Genomic DNA, 21,657 nt, shown 5'->3' with positions numbered 1-21,657 from the left:
AAAATAAAGAAAAACACTTGAATGAGTAGGTGTGTCCAAACTTTTGAATCGTACTGTAGGTAAATCAGCAGAACATCTCCAAGAAACTAACAACTGCACCATTAATAAATGAGTCTAATTATATCCGATTCATTAATAAGATTCAATAAAATGACTGCACTTGTTCTGGCTTTCTGTCCCAAATCTTTCTCTCCATGTCAATCCCTTTGTGATGTAAAGCTGCAAAGATGGACTCAAAAGATGGCCATTGATATATTGACATATTAAAACCAAAGAGGAAATATATTTCAATAGTGCTTTAATTAATGTTAGAAAACAGACTATGTATTGGATTTTGTCAGGAGTTTCAAAACAGGTCTCTCTAGTGCTCTCTAGTGTTTTGAAAGTGCTGTTAAGTCTTGGGTTCACACTTACAGTACATGTATATGCAACACAAAGACTTCATAATGAATGATAGCTAATGAGACACATATAGTATAATAAAGTTTTTTTTTTCATTTCATGATATGAGATCATGCGGAAATGTTGTTAATTAAATTGACCCTTCGGTGAAAACAAGACATTTTAGCATACTTATAGTAACATGAAATCAGAATGAAGTGGTGTTGTTACATTGGGTTATTAATTGGAATATCGCAAAACAGAGTTCTAGAATGCACTATGGGTTCTCAGAAGGCTATACCAATATAGAATGTAWAAAGTGACTCAAACTCTTAAGAACTTTTTGAATCAGTAAAAATAGTACATTTTACTAGGCACTTTTGGGTGAACAGAAAAGTGGGCACTTCATTAGAACAAAATTCATTAGAACAAAAAACAGCAAAATATATAGTATTAACATTTCATGTGAAAACTCACCATTCATCTACTGTACCAATGTAGCCCATGGTTCACAAAACCTCATTTTGGCTTCTGTCCTCAGTGAAGACAAACATATTAAACACATGTAATTCAAAAATACATTTGTTAACTTAATAATAAGGGTGTAACATAATTACTCAATTAGAATGAATAATGTGTTTAATAATCATAGACACTCGTCAGAAACCATGGTGGGTGAATCGTGTCTAACTTATTTTCTTAACTGTCGTTTGGTATTACTGTAAACATTTGCAGCAAGGCCTAGAATAAGGCTTTTTTTTGTCTTGGAGCAAAATGTTTAAAATGACAAACTACAAAAACGTTGACTACACCTTGACCTGATTATCTAGTCATACCCAAAGATCATATAAAATAGATAAACACATACAACCATAAACAAAAGTACKAACGTAAATCAACTGCAAGAATGAGTATGGGTAGATAATTTGAAATGCTAATACTTAAAATAAGCAAGATACATTTTCAAACAGAATACTCCCTGAAAAGAATAGAAGCAGAATGTGGTGATAACAACAAAAATCATTCAACAGTATCCCTTATATGATACATTCATTGAAGCATGACGCATATAGAAGTTGTTGCAATCATATACAGATACATACATACATATACATATACAGTTGAAGTCAGAAGTTTACATACACCTTTGCCAAATACATTTAAACTCACTTTTTCACAATTCACAATTTAATCTGAGTAAAAATTCCCTGTCTTTGGTCAGTTAGGATCACCACTTTATTTTAAGAATGTGAAATGTCAGAATAATAGTCGAGAGAATAATTTATTTCAGGTTTTATTTCTTTCATCACATTCCCAGTGGGTCAGAAGTTTACACACACTCAATAAGTATTTGGTAGCATTGCTTTTAAATTGTTTAACTTGGGTCAAACGTTTTGGGTAGCCTTCTACAAGCTTCCCACAATAAGTTGGGTGAATTTTGGCCCATTCCTCCTGACAGAGCTGGTCTAACTACGTCAGGTTTGTCAGCCTCCTTGATCGCACACGCCTTTTGAGTTCTGCCCACAAATTTTCTATAGAATTGAGGTGAGGGCTTTGTGGTCAGGGCTTTGTGATGGCCACTCCAATACTTTGACTGTTGTCCTTAAGCCATTTTGCCACAACTTTGGAAGACCCACTTGTGATCAAGCTTTATCTTCCTGACTGATGTCTTGAGATGTTGCTTCAATATATCCACATAATTTTCCTTCCTCGTGATGCCGTCTATTTTGTGAAGTGCACCAGTCCCTTCTACAGCAAAGCACCCCCACAACATGATGCTGCCACCCCCGTGCTTCACGGTTGGGATGGTGTTCTTCGGCTTGTAAGCATCCCCCTTTTCCCGCCAAACATAACAATGGTCATTATGGCCAACAGTTCTATTTTTGTTTCATCAGACTAGAGGACATTTCTCCAAAAAGTACGATCTTTGTCCCCATGTGCAGTTGCAAACCGTAGTCTGGCTTTTTTATGGCGGTTTTGGAGCAGTGGCTTCTTCCTTGCTGAGCGGCCTTTCAGGTTATGTCGATATAGGACTTGTTTGACTGTGGATATAGATACTTTTGTACCTGTTTCCTCCAGCATCTTCACAAGATCCTTTGCTGTTGTTCTGGCATTGATTTGCACTTTTCGCACCAAAGTACATTCATCTCTAGGAGACAGAACACGTATCCTTCCTGAATGGTATGAAGGCTGCGTGGTCCCATGGTGTTTATACTTGCGTACTATTGTTTGTACAGATGAACGTGGTACCTTCAGGCATTTGGAAATTGCTCCCAAGAATATACCAGACTTGTGGAGGTCTAAAAAAAAAAAAAAATCTGAGGTCTTGGCTGATTTCTTTGGATTTTCCCATGATGTCAAGCAGAGGCACTGAGTTTGAAGGTATGCCTTGAAATTCATCCACAGGTACACCTCCAATTGACTCAAATGATGTCAATTAGCCTAACAGAAACTTCTAAAGCCATGACATCATCTTCTGGAATTTTCCAAGCTGTTTAAAGACACAGTCAACTTAATGTATGTAAACTTCTGATCCACTGGAATTGTAATACAGCGAATTATAAGTGAAATAGTCTGTCTGTAAACAATTGTTGGAAAAATGACTTGTGTCATGTAGATGTCCTAACCGACTTGCCAAAACTATAACTTGCTAACAAGAAATTTGTGGAGTGGTTGAAAAATTAGTTTTAATGACTCCAACTGTATGCATGCATGCYTGTGCATACAMACATACAGTTGGAGTCATTAAAACTCATTTTTCAACCACTTCACAAATTTCTTGTTAACAAACTATAGTTTTGTAGCATACATACATACATACATACATACATACATACATACATACATACATACATACATACATACATGATTGTAGAGAGGTGGGTCCTGTCCAGAAACAAACACTCTTCCCTTGGTGATATTTCACCACATGCTTATACCTAAGCATACCTCTTCACATTGCCTAATCTCAAATCGACCCCTAGATCCTACACCACATGCACTTGTGGAGATCAGAGAAGATTTGACTGGTATGGTGAAACTTCCACCTAGCAAGCCTATCAGAGGGCAAGATGGAGCTATTACCATATTACTTACACCTGTCAAATCCTCTCAGATCTCCACAAGTGCATAGGGTCTAGGGGTCCACTTGGGATTGTGGCTCTGTTTGGCCAGAGATTCACAGACGGTCTATCACTACTCCCAGCTGAAGTCGTCTTCCCCTCCAAACACCAGGAAGAAGCCAAGGATGGTGAGGAAGATGACAACGTTGCCGGCCARCACCAGGCCACAGGCCCCCAACTGGATCTGCAAGAGAACAGGATAATGTTCATTGGGCACCAAACAGAAGAAAACGAACTGAAACAGGGATGGACTACATGGACTTGTCAAATAAGAAAGGTTCATTTTCATTCTCCGTTGCAAAACATTTGAAAATGTTTTCTGTCGTGTGACATGAACACAACCTAGATAGGACACAACTAGCGAAAGTTGTAAACTTAAACGGACCCTGAACCAGTTATTCATGGCATYAAGCAACTAAACCCAACACATGACAGTCATTGGCCATTGACAATATCAGGACTCACTACTGCACCCCGGGCCATTATGATGGGAAGCGCGAACGCAGATACCACAATRCCCGTAGTGAGGAAGTATGCCAGCTCTCTGCATGCGTTGCTGGCCACATCACTGTCATCACTGAGCCTTCTGGATATAAAGGTGGGGATAGGAGAGAGTATGTAGAAGAAAAGGACGAAGAGGGGCCAGTACACCCTGRGAAAACAAATCAGTTGTGTTAACATTCATCTAGTTTATTTGTCACAGATTCAGAACATAGCAAACGCCATCAGTGTAACACCTTTTGTGGGTCTCGAATCCAGGTCACCCAGCCCACATGCAAACCRACTAACCACTGCTCCAATAGGGTTAACCACCCTGGCGAAAAACATGACACTAATATAGGCATTGCATCGCAGTTAGTTACATAGTTAACTTCCACATGTTGTCCAATTTAGCAAGAGTGTCTCACAGATTTCAGAGGCAGGGGGCAAATACGTACCCATATTGCTCCAAGGCACAGCTCAACAGGAGTAATGTCAAGCCAATGGCTCCACTGAAGGACAACCCAACCAGCGCTATAGGATGACAAAAACAGAAATGTTCAGGTAGTTATAACTTTAGAGACAGGGTACTTAGCAAGATAGAGTGGTAGACTATTGAGTGGAATCTAAGGAGCCAAATGTCCCATCCAGGGCAAGGGAGTTAAGTAGGCTATTTCAAATACTCAGGGTTATGACATATGCAACTTATAACAGTGTATTATACTAATAATACGGTTCTGCCATCATGAAAGTAAATAAAAAGACAAATGTTACGGACACAATTAAGTTACATTATCTTATCTTTGGTAGTCCCTCAAGCAAGAGTTGGTTGACAGTTTTCAATGTGGATTGGCTTTCACCCCCCTCTATTGTGAAATMATCAATGTTGGGAAATTCACAAGTCATTTGTATGCTTTTGTTATATTTCAATACTGGACAAATAAACATGCATGCAGTGCTGTAAAGTAGTTAAGTAAAAATACTTTAAAGTACTACTTAAGTAATTTTTGGGAGTATCTGTACTTTACTATTTATACATTTTACATTTGAGTCATTTTAGCAGACGCTCTTATCCAGAGCGACTTACAGTAGAGTGCATACATTTTATTACATTTTTACATACTGAGACAAGGATATCCCTACCGGCCAAGAGCAGACGCTCTTATCCAGAGCGACTTACAGTAGAGTGCATACATTTTATTACATTTTTTTTTTTACATACTGAGACAAGGATATCCCTACCGGCCAAACCCACCCTCCCTTTATGTCCTAAAATTGTCAAATTCACGCACTAATCAAGAGAACATCCATGGCCATCCCTACTGCCTCTGATCTGGCGGACGCACGGACTCACGAAACACAAATGCTTAATTTGTAAATTATGTGTTGGAGTGTGCCCCTGGACACCCGTAAAATATTTGCTTAATATAAGGAATTTTGAAACGATTTATACTTTTACTTTTGATACTTAAGTATATTTGAGCAATTACAAATACTTTTGATACTTAACTATATTTAAAACCAAATAATTTTAGACTTTTACATAAGTAGTAATTACTGGGTGACTTTCACTTTTACTTGAGTCATTTTCTGTTAAGGTATCTTTACTTTTACTCAAGTATGACAATTGAGTACATTTTCCACCACAGTGCACGGTCAATGTATCACCACAAACCAAACGTGATATGTGACAGTAACGAGTGGTCGTACGTGGACTCGATACAGACAATGTTACACTTGACTTACCAGTGGCGGGAAAACATTTTATGGAAACAAGTTAAAGAGTTTTGTAGAGCAAGTACATATTTTTTTTTTTACCTTTAATACCCGCCATTGTCTTAAACGTCTTAAATTTTCTGTCCGTTCCTCTTCTTTGTGCTTTGTTTGTTGTGTTGACATTCGAGACTGACTTCCTATTTCCTCCTTTGAACTTTTTCTTTGCTTCAAATGACTTTCTTAAAGGAGCTGTTTCCAATACCGACGCGTGCGCAACAATGGGGCAATTCAGACACGGTTGGCTTATATTATTGACAACGTGTAAACTATATTTCGTCTCCTAATGTTTATTGAAAACAAAAAATTAATTTACACAATGAACACTTGTCTCTCAAATACATCGTTACAGTGTTGGTTAGTTAGCTAGTGAGTTTTCTCCATATTAGCATTGACATGAAATCAGTCAAAACAAGACATGTTATGAAGAACAAGATAAAACTAGCTGGAACGAGCCACCTACGATGCCCCACATGCTTCATTGTTGCTAGCTTTGTGGCCACTCAGAATCATAACAAAACATGGCTTTCCGGTGTTGTGCGGAAAATCGCKCCCCTGCCAGAATTCTCCCCCCTTCGTGTTCTTCATTGCTGCGACTTGCTTGCTAGTTCAGATTTCTGCTCTTTGCTCCTTTGTCAGTTTAGCCTTCATTACTACATTTGCCCATGTCGCCAGTACCCAAATCCGCTACTGATTTTTTGTATTAGTCTATAAATAAATATCTGCCAAAATTCGTCATCTCTCCCATGTCTTATTCGACTAGTATTTTTGAAAGTGTAAGGATAATAATTCAGTCATAGTTGTTCTGAAATATTTATTGCTTGCCAACAATGGTTAATTCTGGGGTGCGTTCAGTTCGCTTGAACGCTTTCTACTTTGTGGAACGGTTTGTACTGTACTACACCAACATGTTATTTTACGTTCTTGAACAGATTTTTAGATACGCTTGTTCTGGTTGGTTTGGTGCGTGTGGCGTGGTGTGGCATGAAGCAATGACTGACGTCTTTAAAAGTGAGTGGCCATGCTGACAGTGTCCCTCAACCCAACACCTCCCCGTTTTTTAACTGACGGTTCAGTACAGCCCGGTTTCCGTACAGTTGAAAGTTCCAGAACGTAAAAACGTGCTGTTGTTTCCACTTTATTGATTTACTAAATAACCAATAGACGACTACATGGGCGTGGATTCGCGACAGCGTTTACGGGAATTGACAAGACGCTTGCTTGGAAGAGCCATCGCCGAGATTTAGCAACTTCATTGTACAGGATTTAAAACCCTTATCAATGATACGTGCTCAAAAACATCATCATAATAGGATAATATAAGTAGCCTACATTGATATTGGGCCGTTCATGAAAGAGAAAGTTATTTTTTTCAGACATTCGTGGACGGCATAAAGTCATAGACATAGGTGAGTTTCATAATGGAGCGTTTCATCATAGGTTATTGTCACTGGTCTACTGTAAGTACCGTAATACTGTAAGTAAGTAGTTTATATTCAGATTTCCCTTAATTCACATACTTAGAGTTTAACATTCTGCTCTTTGAAGATACACATGGATTTAAATATGAATAATATATTTTTTTGTCATCAATAGATTTTGTACTCAGATTTTCACTTTTACTTTCAGGTAGCCTATGATTTTGGATTAATCTGGTTTTAAATATATGAGCTAAAATGACATCAAAGTCACTATTACATATTATGCACTTATTAAAGCCATATAGTAGCCTACTATGGCTATATTGTCATCCTCTTAACATTAATCTTCTCTTCTTTAGTGAATGCCTCGAAACAAGGCAATGGACATGGGCAGGCAACTGTTGGCAAAGATGCGGAGGACGAGGAAGGGCAAGTTCACGCCAATCCCTGTATTAGCACAGGGCCTCGAGGTCCACTTCTACCTGCGAGACTCTCACCAGCTTGAGTTTCTCTGGGGTTGTTACACTGCTGAGCAGCTGTGCACAGAGGCAGCCAAGAAGTGTGGTGAGTCTGAGTCAGTGTTACATACAAGGAAATATATGGACATTGATACAGTAACATAAACATAGTTTATGTCCCCCCTCTTTGTTCACTCTCTTTTTCTCTCTTTCTCCCTCTCTGTCTCTCGCTCTCTCTCACACACAAACCCCTCTCACACAGACTGTAAACTCTCTCAGACCAAAAGTCTTACTAAGATCTCTCACTCAGACCCGAAATTCCAAGTCTTCTTTCCCCCTCCTGAGTTGCTCATCTGAGTGTGTGTTATGGATAATGAATATGAAAGGTAGCAACTTGCTGGTTCTGCGTTGAGGGAAATCATATCTCTCTTTTTAGGCATTTCACCTCTTTGCTTCAATCTGTTTGCCTTGTATGACGAGGGCATGGACATCTGGTACCCTCCCAATCACACCTTCAAAATCGAGGAGAGCACCTGCTTAAAGCTCCACTATCGCATGAGGTAAGCATTAGGATATGTTGCTCCTCAGTTTGTCACAAATATTGAAGGAACAAAGCAGAGGTAACCATTTTCGATTGCAGCAGCACTTTGGTCTGCAAATTCGCAAACTTGAGATAAAAATAACTTTCTTACAAAAACTTCATACTGACATTGAAATACCCTCGTCTCTTTATCCAGGTTCTACTTCACCAACTGGCATGGTGCGAATGACAATGTGCCACGTGTTTGCAGACATGCCCTCAAGACAAAGAACGGCAATGGGCCGAAGACCGAATCAGGGGGTACGGCACTCCTTGAGGCTGCCTCACTGAAGTATCTGTTTGCCCAGGTATAATTTTGCACAAAAAAAGGTTTATACAGTTTAAAACAGTTGTATCCTCAAATGTAGAATTCTAGCATACACAGTCATATATCCTGATTCATGTGTTTGTGCATTGGCTTTTCCCAGGGTCAGCATGACTTCCTGAAGGGGTGGGCCGCAGTGCGCAACCCTCAGAATGAAGAGGAGGCCCACTTTATTGAGAATGAGTGCCTGGGGGTGGCAGTGTTGTCTATCACACACAATGCCTTGGAGAAGAACATCGGCAACCCATATTTAGCAGGACAGATCAGGTAACTAATCGTCACTCACAAAGAGGTTCAAAATTAAGCTGGTGTTACTGTCTTGCTGTCGGTTTACCATCTTTCTTATACACACTCATGCACACACACACATACACCCCCGACTCAACCAAATCTCTTTCCATCCCACCCAGCTATAAGAAATACATCCCAGAGAGCGTGAACCAAATCATCAAGCAGCGGAACTTCCTGACACGACTCCGCATCTCCCGGGTGTTTCAGCACTTCTTTAACGAGTTCAACAACAAGACAGTGAAGAGCAACAAAGTCAACACCCATGACATCAAGGTCAAATACTTGGCTACGCTGGAGACGCTGACCTGTGAGTTCGGCTGTGAGGTGTGTAGCTAGATGTATTACAGTACCCATAATGCACTGCGTAACCATGTTTGCAGACACGCTATTAATTAAAGAAAGAATGGCACTGGGCCAAAGACAGAACCAGGTGGTACTCTAAAAATCAGTGTAAAGTACTGTATGTGTAAAGATGTTCCTGAAGCTAACATAATGGTATCCTGTCTCATTACAAGATGTACAAGCCTGAAGTGCTACGTGTGACTGACAGCGAAGGGGAGATGGAAGGAACACCCACTTCCTGTAACCAGGGTCAGCCCACCCAGTACCAAGTCCTTGTGTCTGGAAATACAGGGATCAAGTGGCGGAGGATGCAACAGAATGTGAGTATAGTATTTTGTAGTTTAGAATGTGTAAATTATGGCACACGTTGTATCCATCATTATTATCTAAATGTCATCTGATATGTTGTTCATAAAGAGATAAAAACATTTCATGTTCATCTATTTCTCAGAATGCATGGACTGCCAAAGAGAAGAAAAAATCAAAAAAGTACAAAACCGACATCAACTGGAAGAACAAACCAGCTCAAGACGTTTCGAATGACTGGAAAACCTTCTCTGATTTCTATGAGATTACACACATCAACATCAAGGGCTCCACAGTCACTGTCCACAAGCAGGACAACAAAAAGATGGTAAAGTTTCATTGGTTTAAAGGTGCAATATGCAGAAATCGCCATATCCTGGTTGCTAAAATTGTAATAGTTTGCCTAATTTCAGTTAATGTGACAAAACAAGCAATGTATAGTGTAGAGAATCATTGTACCATCTAAACCGATGTCAAATATATTTTCAATAACAAAAAATATTGTATTTTCAGCTGTTTGAAGCTGGTGTACAAAACCGAAAGCAAAAGAGTCAAAAACGAAACTTAAGAACAGGAATCATTGAATTTGATGGGGTCTCCCAAAAAGTTACATATTGGTGGTTTAAGCTTCAGAGGAAACTTAAACATTCAATAATGCTGAATATCTGAGTGAGCAATCTTGAATGAGACTCCGTCAGTGTATACTCTTATTAAAAATTTTCTCTTTCATATTGGACATGGACCTTCATTGTCATTAGTTGTCGCTCTATCTCCACCACAGGAACTGAGCCTGGGTTACCATGCAGAGGCATTGTCTTTTGCCACCCTCATTGATGGATACTTCCGTCTGACAGTGGATGCACATCACTTCCTGTGTACAGATGTGGCCCCTCCCTCCGTGGTACAGAACCTGCAGGAAGGCTGTCATGGTCCAATCGGGTGAGCTTAAATATTCCCATTCATTGGTTAGAGAAAATGTAAATATTAATAAAAWWWWAAAAAAATGTAATACTGTCAATTTGTCAGATTATACAGATATCTTTGTCAGTAACCACATTTCCATCCACAGTTTTTATGCGAGTAAGGTCACACCGTATAGATAAAACAATCACGACAGCCGTGTTGGAGATAGGAAGTTTCGTTCAATTTGATAATTTCTGACAGATCATTTGTTTTTTTGACGTGGTAGGATCATATCGAAGTGAACTTGGAGTCACGCGATGATATGGTGTGTGGTTTTCTCACTATGACTCGGGAAACCATGCAATTTATTCAGCTACAGATTAAATAAATTATGATGAACTTCACAGGGTGGTGAAAGTGCACAGTGATGAGCTTGATGCACCTTTCCTTCCAATGATTATCGAGGGTCTTATTCTGGTGACACGATGATCGATGCTTGTCTGACATTTAACAAATACAAATATTCTCTTATCCATAATAATCTCATCATGTAGACTATCTGTACAGACTACCCGCACTGTATCTGTGAACTGTTGGTTAAACTGTTGGTGAACTGTTGGTAAAGCACACATGCCAATAACAGAGTAGGCACATTTACTATTTAACAGAACAATTTTTGTGACCACTATTGGTCGAGTGGAAAATGAAGAAAAAAACGTTCGATTTTTATTCGGTCCATGAAAAACGTAAGTGAAAAAGTACATTTTCTGTGCACTACTTCACTGATTTCTGTGCACTGATTGTTATTCGCAACAGGTCAGTTTGGTGGAAACCCACCACTGGTTGGAAAATGTGCATATTTTAGAATATTCGGATGAAAATCTGTTGCCAATTGGATGGGAACCTAGCTAGTGATACAGTAATACTTCTATACTATTGTAGAACTGAGTTGATCCACCCCTTTTCCCATGATGCAATTTGGCCCCTCCCCCTCCAGCATGGACTACACCTTCCACAAGCTGCGTCAGGAGGGCAGGGAGGAGGGCATGTATGTGCTGCGCTGGAGCTGCATCGACTATGACCACATCATCCTGACTGTCAAATGCAATGAAGTACAGTACCACTTCCACCATCTGCCTCACCCATACTCATTTAGACATGTATACAGCCACTCTCATTTTCAGACAATGATACATTTGAACATTTTTGTGAGGCTTTCTCACTTTTAAAAGCCTGGCGGCGCTATCGTGTTAGTGACTATCTTGTTAGTCACCATTATTTGACTGAACTGAATTGTGACAATTTGTTGCTGTAAAATGGTCGGTGTAAATAAATTGGCTCGATTACTCTCTATACTTGTTCTCCTCTTCTTGGCACTCTTGCTGTAGGTGAACCAGACCGATAGCCATCCGTACCGTAGCTTTAAGATCGAGGTGGGGCCGGAAGGCTACGGCCTGAGTGGTACAGCTCTGAGGCAGCCCTCTCTCGGGGAGCTGATGGAACAGCTGATGGGCCAGAGACTTAGTTCAGACGGAGTCTTCTTCCAGCTCCGCAAGGCCTGCCCTCCGCAGCCCAGAGGTATGGTATGATACCCTGCCCCAATACTACACACACTTAGAAAAAAAGGTGCTATCTAGAACCTAAAAGGGTGCTTCGGCTGTCCCCATAGAATAACCCTTTTTGGTTCCAGGAACAACTCTTTTGGTTCCCTTTCCACAGAGGGTTCTACATGGATCCCAAAAGGGTTTTCTACCTGTAACCAAAAAGGGTTCTATCTGGAACCAAAAAAGTTTATGGGGACAGCTGAAGAACCCCTTTGGAACCCTTTTTTCTAAAGTGTATCACCACGGCACCTAATCCCTGACCATGGTCCTTCCCAGAGGTTTGGCACCTTATGCCATACAATACACCAGACCTGGATGTGTTATTCTCTTTATACCACTATCAAACAGGAAATGTTGCTCAGTTACAGTGGTTTTCCTGAATTCGGCAGCTCTGTCGCCTGTTTTCACGTCAGAGGGAGAAGATTGGTGTGTGTCTATATTGTTTCCCATTTCAGTTTTTTTTGTTTGTTTCAGAAATGTCTAACCTGCTACTAGTGACAAAGAGAGATGCGGAGCCGACGTACCCTGTACAGAGTCATGTCATCTTCCACAAGATCCTCAACGAGGACATAGTGCAGGTGTGTGTGTGTGCACTTGTGTACGTGGTTGTGTGTGTCTGTCTGTTTGCTTGTGTGGATTTGAATGTGCTTGTGTGTTTACATGTTAGCCTTTACTATGTGTTTACAGTATGTTTGTGTGCACAGGATGCCCTACACTGACAATACTACTTTTTATTTAATTTCCTTCGATCTACAAATAATGCTATTCTGTCCATAACCGTGTCTGTGTCTCTCATATGTCTATATAGGAGGAGCACTTGGGCTGTGGCACCAGAACTAACATCTATGCTGGCAAATTTAAGATAAAGAGTGAGGAAGAGAAGGATGTGTGGGGTTCCCAAACCTACCACGAGGTGAAAGTGGTCCTGAAAGTGCTAGGGTCCCAACACAGAGACATGTCTATGGTGAGCACACACACACACACACACACACACACACACACACACACACACACACACACACACACACACACACACACACACAACACACACACACACACCACACACACACACCAAAAAAACCCAAAAAAAAAAAAACCCCCCCAAAACCACACACACACACACACACACACACACACACATACTGTATAAACAAAAAGTGGCTTTGTAAATTAATGTGATTGGCATATACTAACCTTTTATTGCAGTGGGCTAAATCAGGGTCTCACAGAGTGTTTCTTGGTAGTCTTAAACAAATCTACTTTTGTTTCAAAGTATACACATCACACACGTGGTTATGGGCTTAGAAAATAAGAAGACGCCTCTACCATGTCAGGTATAGAGTTGAAATGTACTATATTTTGAGTTTACGTCCCAATATTACACTTTTATATACATCGCAGAAGACTGAAATATAACAAAACCGTTTGACATAGAAACAGGATTTTGGGCTTWAAAAAAAWAWATATAATGTTTATTAATTAGGAAATTATGAAAAATATTAATAACATTCCACCCATGAGGCTAGTAGGTCATTTGACTGCAGGAAAGGGCTARCACACATACACACCGCTCCTCCCTCCACCACCCATGTCTGACCTTGTGACTTCTCCCTTTGACTTTTGACTCTGACCTTTGACACTGAGCTCTTTCCGTTAGACTTTCTTTGAAACGGTCAGTATGATGCGTCAGGTGTCCCATCAACACATCACTCTGCTGCACGGTGTCTGTGTTCGCAACCATGACAGTAAGTCATCCTTCTTTCCTCTTATTTTGACTCCTAAACTGAGACTCTGCGATATGCCACAAGCCGCAGGAAGAACCTACGTTAATGCAGACGAGCGCCATGCGAGACTATGTACGCACATATCTGTGCATGTTCATGTGTACCCTTCACACTCCTACAACATGATATCTGCACGACAACAACTAGGGAGAAGTTTAGCCTCGCGCTTCACGCTCTTAGTTGTTGTGGAAGTTGATACCCGATACTGCTGATTAGTTTGCATCGCTGAAGGTTAYGACATAGCTTGTCTGCATATACCGTATATTGTGGAAAATGTCTCTGACAGCAAAAGTATTATTATTTATTTATTTATTAAGTTGCAACCTACTCATACTTTTTTACCTGAAATAGGCTAGACATTTTTTGTACCTCTAACTGTGTGTGTATGATGTTGTCGCTGTTCAGATATCATTGTGGAGGAGCATGTGACGCTGGGTCCTCTGGATGTGTTCATGCGGGGACATCGTCTTGAACTCAGCACCTCCTGGAAGTACCAGGTGGCCAAACAACTGACCGGCGCCCTCAGCTACCTGGTGAGACGAGACACAATTGCGATTTGACACTACAGGGCCAAACCGAGCTGTACTGGGCTGCCCTGATGGGGGGAAAAAACAGCATAGACCAGCCTAAATATCAAGCCTGTCCATGCTGGTCAAGCTGGTCTGACCAGCATGGTCTCGCTGGTTAGGCTGGCTGACTAGCTGGTCAAGCAGGTGATTCTGGTGACCAACTCATGCTGGTAATGCTGGTATGCTGATGACCAGCTTATGCTGGTGATGCTGGTGACCAAGCTGTTCTATGCTGGTCAAGCTGGTCTGCAAAAGCACACCCATCATTATCGTATTTCCCAGATTGCTTTATTGCGGTTAGATTGTTTTAATTGTTTGTTTCAATATCTGTGTTTTTGCATGTTCATTGGTTGATAAATTAATTGATTAATAATCTTATGCTACACGAAGATAAATAACAGCCATTTCTCTAAACTAATCCAATCTGTTAGTTGACTTATTGACCCCGTTATTGAAATAGTTGTTTAGGTTTAGGTTAATTTATTCATTGTTTTAACACTGGCAGTCATTCTGAATGCCATTGTGGGTGAATAAAAGTTACAATTGTTGGACATCCCCACTCTGGCTGGATAGGAATTGAACATCACTTTGCAAGCCAGCATGTGACTTTACCAGTGTCGAAAACACAATGAAAGCTGGTCACCAGCGAAAACACAGCGAAGGCTGGTCACCAGCAAAAAAACAGCGAAGGCACGAGAAGAAAAAAAAAGAAGGCTGGTCACCAGCATGACCAGCCTATGCTCGTCTATGCATTTTTTTTCTCCAAAATGGAGGCCTGGTTATGCATTCTTCATAGTTACAGTTACTGGAACCGTGGTAGAAAGGACAATGTGAACAGAAAATACCGGTCCAGTATGATTCAGGCTGACCCCATAGTATGAATCAGGCATAGAAATGTGCCATTATAATAACATTGCATTTTATAATCTAATGTAGAATGTAATGGTCTTGGAACTTGGTGCCAACCTGGACAATACAGTAGTAGTAGTTTGTCAACGTTACATAGATCTATATGGCTCTAGACCTGACCCTTCCCTGTGTTCCTGTCCCCTACAGGAGGATAAGAAGCTGGTCCATGGCTATGTGTGTGCTAAGAACGTCCTAGTGGAGCGGGATGGCCTAGAGGGAGAGACTGGGCCCTTCATCAAACTGAGTAGCCCCGGGGTCTCCATCTCCGCACTCAACATACAAGGTGTGTGTGTGGTGTGTGCGTCTCTGTGTGTCTGTTTTTTTCCCCCCAGCTGACAAGACTGTGTTGTATTACAGAGTGTGTGGAGAGGATCCCGTGGATCGCCCCAGAGTGTGTGAGGAACAGCCAGGCCCTGAGTGTTGCGGTGGATAAGTGGGGATTTGGCACCACACTGTGGGAGATCTGCTATGAGGGAGTGGCTCCTCTCAAGGACAAGAAACTCATAGAGGTACACCCACACTTCCCCTGACAAGACAGTGAGAAACACAATCTCTCACTCACAACCACCCCCAGACTCCTGCGACATAGCCTTTTTTTAATGTGTCCTTTATTTACRCAGGTGAGATATCTATTTCAGAGGGGAGGTCTTGAGTTATTTCATTGAATACACCTGTTTATTGACACTTGTAGACTGTGGTATTCTTACAATATTCATAGCATATCACTTAGAAGCAAGGAATTGGAATCAGTATTGGAACAGTCTTGGTTCTGATCCATCTCCTCTCTTTCTCTCTGTGAGAAGAAGGAGATGTTTTACTCAGCCCAGTGTTCCCTGGTGACCCCAGACTGCCCTCAGCTGGCTGAGCTCATCACCAAGTGCATGAACTACGACCCCAAGAGGAGGCCCTTCTTCAGGGCCATTGTCAGGGACCTCACCGGGGTATCCGAGCAGAGTAAGAGGACAAACCTTTTTATCTGTCTCTATTGTTCTTGTTGTCATTATCACCTGCATGTGTATGTGCATACAGACAAGTGTGTGTGTGTGCGCCTGTGTTTACATAGAGAATGTATTTGTATAACCCTATCTCTGTGTGGCCCCTCCCCCAGACCCAGTCCTGCCACCTGGTAGGGTGCCCATCCAGGAAGTGGACCCCACTGTGTTTGATATTAGGTTCCTCAGGAAAATTGATGACCTGGGAGAGGTAGGGACTCTCTTAATACATGTATAGTTTACTATTGGAGTACTTGTCCCCATTTTAAAGGGGCAATCTGGGATTGGTACATCAATTWWTWTWWTRTTTTWAATTATAGCCATTGATTCTTGAATAATATCTCTTATATTTAATTTAACTAGGCAAGTCAGTTAAGAACAAATTCTTATTTACAATGACGGCCTACCGGGGAACAGTGGGTTAACTGCCTTGTTCAGGGGCAGAACGACAGAACACCTTGTCAGCTCTGGGATTCGATCCAGAAACCTTTCGGTTACTGGCCCAACGCTCTAACCACTAGGTTTCCTGCCACCCCAATGCTTCCTTGAGCTTAGTTTCATTGTCTTACCCCATCAGAACCCAAAATATGAGTGTCAAGGTGACCGCTTAGTTTTTTTCATCCTAGTAATACCCCTGTAATGTGACGATTGAGGTATGTAATTGTGTGTGTGGTACGGATATGAACTGTACTTGTTTGGGTTAATATGTGTTCACTATGTCTGTGGCGTGCTTTATTCTAGAATTGTTCTTGTGTTGTGTGTCTACTGTGCAGGGTCAGTTTGGTAAGGTGGAGCTGTGTCAGTATGACCCCCGTGGGGATGGCCGAGGGGAGCTGGTGGCGGTCAAGTCTCTGAAGCAAAACGGCAAAGGCCAGCTGGCCTGCCACCTGAGAAGAGAGATAGATACCATGAGAGAACTCTACCACCACAACATTGTCAAATACAAAGGAGTGTGTAGCGAGGAGGGTGAGGAGGGCAATGGATGCAATCCTACATACACACCTAAATGTATACTGTATATAAATATACAATACACACACACACACACACCACACACACARACTTGTGTGAAAATCGTGTTTCTTTGTCTAGGTGGGAGGACCACTAAGCTGATTATGGAGTACCTGCCAGCGGGGAGCCTGAAGGACTACCTTCCCAAAAGAAAACACCAGACTGACCTCAAGAGACTTCTCAACTACGCCCTCCAGATCTGCCAGGTATTGTAGTATGGAGCTTTATTAATACCCCTGTTTTAACTAGCCTCTATAGGTACAGTGGGGCAAAAAAGTATTTAGTCAGCCACCAATTGTGCAAGTTCTCCCACTTAAAAAGATGAGAGAGGCCTGTAATTTTCATCATAGGTACACTTCAACTATGACAGACAAAATGAGGAAAAAAATCCAGAAAATCACATTGTATGATTTTTAATGAATTTATTTGCAAATTATGGAAACCACTATTTACACTGCCAGGTAAATAGCTATAAAAGTATACAAACTATAAAAACAAGTGAAATGTGTGTGTGTGTGTCTCTCAGGGAATGGATTACTTGGGATCCCAGCGGTTCATCCACCGGGATTTGGCGGCCAGGAACGTTCTGGTGGAGAACGAGAGCACAGTGAAGATCGGAGACTTTGGCCTGACCAAGAGCATGAAGGAGYACAAGAGTTACTACACTGTCAAAGAGGAAACCTTCAGCCCTGTATTCTGGTGAGAAACTTAGAAATAGAATGACAAGGCCAGGTCCCAGAACRTAACTTGATGGTTCACTCCCAAATCAAAGTTAAGGAGATAAGGTCACATGCCATTTAAAAGCCTGGAAGCCAGTTTATCGTTGCTATCTGTGATGGATCAGATTAAAACCTCTAATGATCTTGACAGGTTGTGGCTCATTGTATTGACATTAGCTGACATATTTACCTTGGTCGTGTTCATTGATAAGTAGACACCAAACGGAAGAAATCAAACTGAAAAAAGGGAGGGACTCCCTCAACTTGAACAATAAGAAATGCTTATCTCCAGGTTTTTTTGCAAAACATTTTGCTACAGTGTGTGTTGCCTTGTAGGTATGCTCCTGAGTGCCTGATGGACTGTAAGTTCTACCCTGCGTCTGACGTGTGGTCTTTCGGAGTGACCCTCTATGAGCTGATGACCTACTGCGAGCCAAGCAGAAGTCCTAACATGGTAAAGAACCTTCTCTCTGTGTTTACCTCACTTCACTATGAAAATAGTTTCATACAAATTTGTTAAACTTTATTGATTTGACAAAACACTAGGAGTCAGACATTTTAACATGTACTGTATCTGATGTCTTAGTTCATCAAGCTAGCCCTTGTCTGTTATGGGATCAAATTATTCTGCAATTCAATACTCTGACCTTTCTCCCTAAGTGTGCACTTAGGGAGAAAGAAKATGACTAGAGTAAGATATATGGAGGAAACTCCTTCCCCAAGCTTGCACCAATCCAATCCTTTTAAATGCATGGGAAGAAGTGCATGAGTGTATACTTTGAGAGAAAAGACTGGGGTGTAGGTACGGCCATCTGGTTTGGTTTTGATCATGTGACATGGTTGTTCACAGGTATATAAGGAGATGCTTCCAAATAAAATCAAAGGTCAGATGACTCTCACCCGGTTGGTGGAAGAGCTGATTGTCGGCAGCAGGCTGCCCTGTCCACCTCGCTGCCCAGACACGGTAAGAGAACTCCGGGAAGTGGTGTCATCTGTTCACCAAGGCTGTAGTCTTTCCTTCTCTTTCATCTGGCGCGTAAGAGAACTCCGGGAAGTGGTGTCATCTGTTCACCAAGGCTGTAGTCTTTCCTTCTCTTTCATCTGAAAGCTAAAGCGCCGGGATGAGGTTTTCCCGAGGTACAGGTCTAAGATCAGCTTCCGATCCCCCAATCCTAAGCTTAACCATTAGTGGGGAAAATGCTAAATAGACCCAAGATCAGGGCAACTTCGCTCCAAACTAAAGATAATAGTACCCTTTCTAAATACACATTCAGTAGTGTTATTCTATACTAAAACTATCCTCAATAGGAATGAGTGGGAATAGAACATCCTGCACATCCCATGGTTCCAAGCAGGTGCTGAGGTATCAAAGTCAATGTTTACGGCGTTCACTCACTGCTGTAGAATGCWGAGAAAAATGGGGCAATTCAAGAGGGTGCTATGAAATTAATGTCAAAACGTAGTTTTCTTTGCCCTATGTCATTACAAATTATCTAGAATGAATCATTAGAATGTTCTCTACAATATTATAACCTTAATATACTTATACTTGACAGTGTTGATTCAATAGAAACGTTACTATTTATAGGTGTCTTTCCGCTGGTTTTCAACCAATCAAAATCTACGTGATACTGTCGTCATTTTCACCTCCAGATCCTTCGCTTTCATTGCCTATAACCACGATCAATCTGCATTGAGAGGGGCCGTTTCTATGGCGATTTAAAGGGAAAGACAAAATGAATGACTTCTGGTTGGGATATGTACGTACGTTCTGGTTGGGATATGTACGTGCCGTCCCCACAGTGACCATACATACATATCCCAACCAGAAGCCATGGATTACAGACAACATCCMCACTGGGCTAAAGACTAGAGCTGCCGCTTTCAAGGAGCGGGACACTAATCCGGACGCTTATAAGTAATCCTGCTATYCCCMCCGACCAACCATCAAACAGGCAAAGCCRCAATAAAGGACTAAGATTGACTCCTACTACACCGGCTCTGATGCTTGTCGGATGTGGCAGAGCTTGCAAACTATTACGGATTACAAAGGGAAACCCAGCCATGAGCTGCCCAGTGACGCAAGCCTACCAAARGAGCTAAATGCCTTCTATACTCGCTTTGAGGCAAGCAACACTGAACCATGCATGAGYGCACCAGCTGTTCCAGACGACTGTGATCACGCTCTTTGTAGCTGATGTCAGTAAGACCTTTTAAAACGGGTCAACATTCACAAGGCCGCAGGGCCAGACGGATTACCAGGACTCCATACTCAGAATGCTCTGATCAACTAGCAAGTGTCTTCACTGACATTTTCAACCTCTACCTGACCGGGTCTGTAATATCTTCATGATTCGAAAAGACCACGGTAGTCCCTGTGCTCAAGAACACCAAGGTAACCTGCCTAAATGACTACCACCCTGTAGCACTCACGTCTGTAGCAAAGTAGTGCTTTGAAAGGCTGGTCATGGCTCACATCAACAGCAACCTACATATCCTAGACCCACTCCAATTCGCATACCGCCCCAACAGATCCACAGATGACACAATCTCCATTGCACTCCACACTGCCCTTTCCCACCTGGACAAAAGGAACACCTACGTGAGAATATTGTTCGCTGACTACAGCTCAGCGTTCAACACCAAAGTGCCCTCAAAGCTCATCACTAAGCTAAGGCCCTGGGACTAAACACCTCCCTCTGCAACTGGATCCTGGACTTCCTGACAGGCTGCCCCCAGGTGGTAAGGGTAGGCAACAACCCATCTGCCACGCTAATCCTCAACACGGGAGCCTCTCAGGGGTGCGTGCTTAGTCCCCTRCTGTACTCCCTGTTCACACACACAACTGCGTGGCCACGCACGACTCCAACACCATCATTAAGTTTGCCGACGACACAAGGGTGGTAGGCCTGATCACCAACAACAGTGAGACAGCGTAGAGGGAGGAGGTCAGAGACCTGGAAGTGTGGTGTGCACGACAACGCCTATTCCCTCTCAGGAGACTGAAAAGATTTGTCATGGGTCCTCAGATCCTCAAAAAGTACTACAGCTYCASCWWCYYSAGCATCCTGACTGGTTGCATCACCGCTTGGTATGGCAACTGCTCTGCATTTGGCCGCAAGGTGTTACAGAGGGTAGTGCATACGGCCCAGTACATCACTGGGGCCAAGCTCCCGGCCATCCAGGATCTCTATACCAGGTGGTGTCAYAGGAAGGCCCTAAAAATTGTCAAAGACTCCAGCCACCCTAGTCATAGAGTGTTCTCTCTGCTACCGCAAGCGATACCGGAGGGCCAAGTCTAGGTCCAAAAGGCTCCTTAACAGCTCCTACCCCTAAGCCATTACACTGCTAAACAGTTAATGAAATGGCTATCCGGACTATTTGCATTGACCCCCTTTTTTATGCTGCTGCCACTCACTGTTTATTATCTATGTATAGTCGCTTTACCCCTACCTACATGTACATATTACCTTGGTACCCCTTCACATTGACACGGTACTGGTAGCTAGGGTTGCAAAGGGTCGGAAACTTTCCGGGAAATTTTCCATGGGAAGTTAAGCCCTGGAATTTGGGGAATTTTACTTAAATTCCACTCAGAGACAAAATTCCAACTTCTATAGAAACTAGAAGGTGTTTTCTATCCAATATAACAATAATATGCATATTGTACGATCAAGAATTTAGCAC

The 21,657-nt window shown here is 41.9% G+C and overlaps 2 protein-coding genes across 2 annotated transcripts in view; one reads left to right on the top strand and one right to left on the bottom strand.

The window, feature by feature from the left end:
• Positions 1-281: 281 nt before the first annotated feature.
• LOC111957138 (leptin receptor gene-related protein-like) lies at positions 282-6,548 on the bottom strand. Its single transcript, XM_023977875.3, has 4 exons — positions 5,802-6,548; positions 4,442-4,517; positions 3,969-4,155; positions 282-3,687 (listed from the first exon to the last, which is right to left on the bottom strand). Exons 1-4 carry the CDS (start codon positions 5,815-5,817, stop codon positions 3,577-3,579), a joined length of 390 nt encoding a protein of 129 aa, XP_023833643.1. The 5' UTR covers positions 5,818-6,548; the 3' UTR covers positions 282-3,576.
• A 389-nt stretch (positions 6,549-6,937) lies between these two features.
• The window catches only part of LOC111957137 (tyrosine-protein kinase JAK1), a 37,589-nt gene continuing 22,869 nt past the window's right edge, over positions 6,938-21,657 (top strand). The window contains exons 1-24 of the mRNA XM_023977874.3: positions 6,938-7,165; positions 7,537-7,741; positions 8,072-8,195; positions 8,373-8,523; positions 8,644-8,807; positions 8,951-9,155; positions 9,347-9,493; positions 9,625-9,807; positions 10,261-10,418; positions 11,380-11,494; positions 11,771-11,960; positions 12,461-12,564; positions 12,795-12,950; positions 13,644-13,731; positions 14,176-14,303; positions 15,396-15,531; positions 15,606-15,757; positions 16,052-16,202; positions 16,357-16,451; positions 17,014-17,206; positions 17,333-17,457; positions 17,778-17,950; positions 18,307-18,424; positions 18,821-18,934. Coding sequence (XP_023833642.1) covers positions 7,540-7,741; positions 8,072-8,195; positions 8,373-8,523; positions 8,644-8,807; positions 8,951-9,155; positions 9,347-9,493; positions 9,625-9,807; positions 10,261-10,418; positions 11,380-11,494; positions 11,771-11,960; positions 12,461-12,564; positions 12,795-12,950; positions 13,644-13,731; positions 14,176-14,303; positions 15,396-15,531; positions 15,606-15,757; positions 16,052-16,202; positions 16,357-16,451; positions 17,014-17,206; positions 17,333-17,457; positions 17,778-17,950; positions 18,307-18,424; positions 18,821-18,934 — 3,372 coding nt within the window. The 5' untranslated portion in view covers positions 6,938-7,165; positions 7,537-7,539. The remainder of the gene's footprint in view (positions 7,166-7,536; positions 7,742-8,071; positions 8,196-8,372; positions 8,524-8,643; positions 8,808-8,950; positions 9,156-9,346; positions 9,494-9,624; positions 9,808-10,260; positions 10,419-11,379; positions 11,495-11,770; positions 11,961-12,460; positions 12,565-12,794; positions 12,951-13,643; positions 13,732-14,175; positions 14,304-15,395; positions 15,532-15,605; positions 15,758-16,051; positions 16,203-16,356; positions 16,452-17,013; positions 17,207-17,332; positions 17,458-17,777; positions 17,951-18,306; positions 18,425-18,820; positions 18,935-21,657) is intronic.

This window comes from Salvelinus sp. IW2-2015, linkage group LG32, assembly GCF_002910315.2.
Source record: "Salvelinus sp. IW2-2015 linkage group LG32, ASM291031v2, whole genome shotgun sequence".
Lineage (NCBI taxonomy): Eukaryota > Metazoa > Chordata > Actinopteri > Salmoniformes > Salmonidae > Salvelinus > Salvelinus sp. IW2-2015.
The sequence above is the reverse complement of the archived record's forward strand: the minus strand, read 5'-3'. Positions and strand labels throughout refer to the sequence as shown.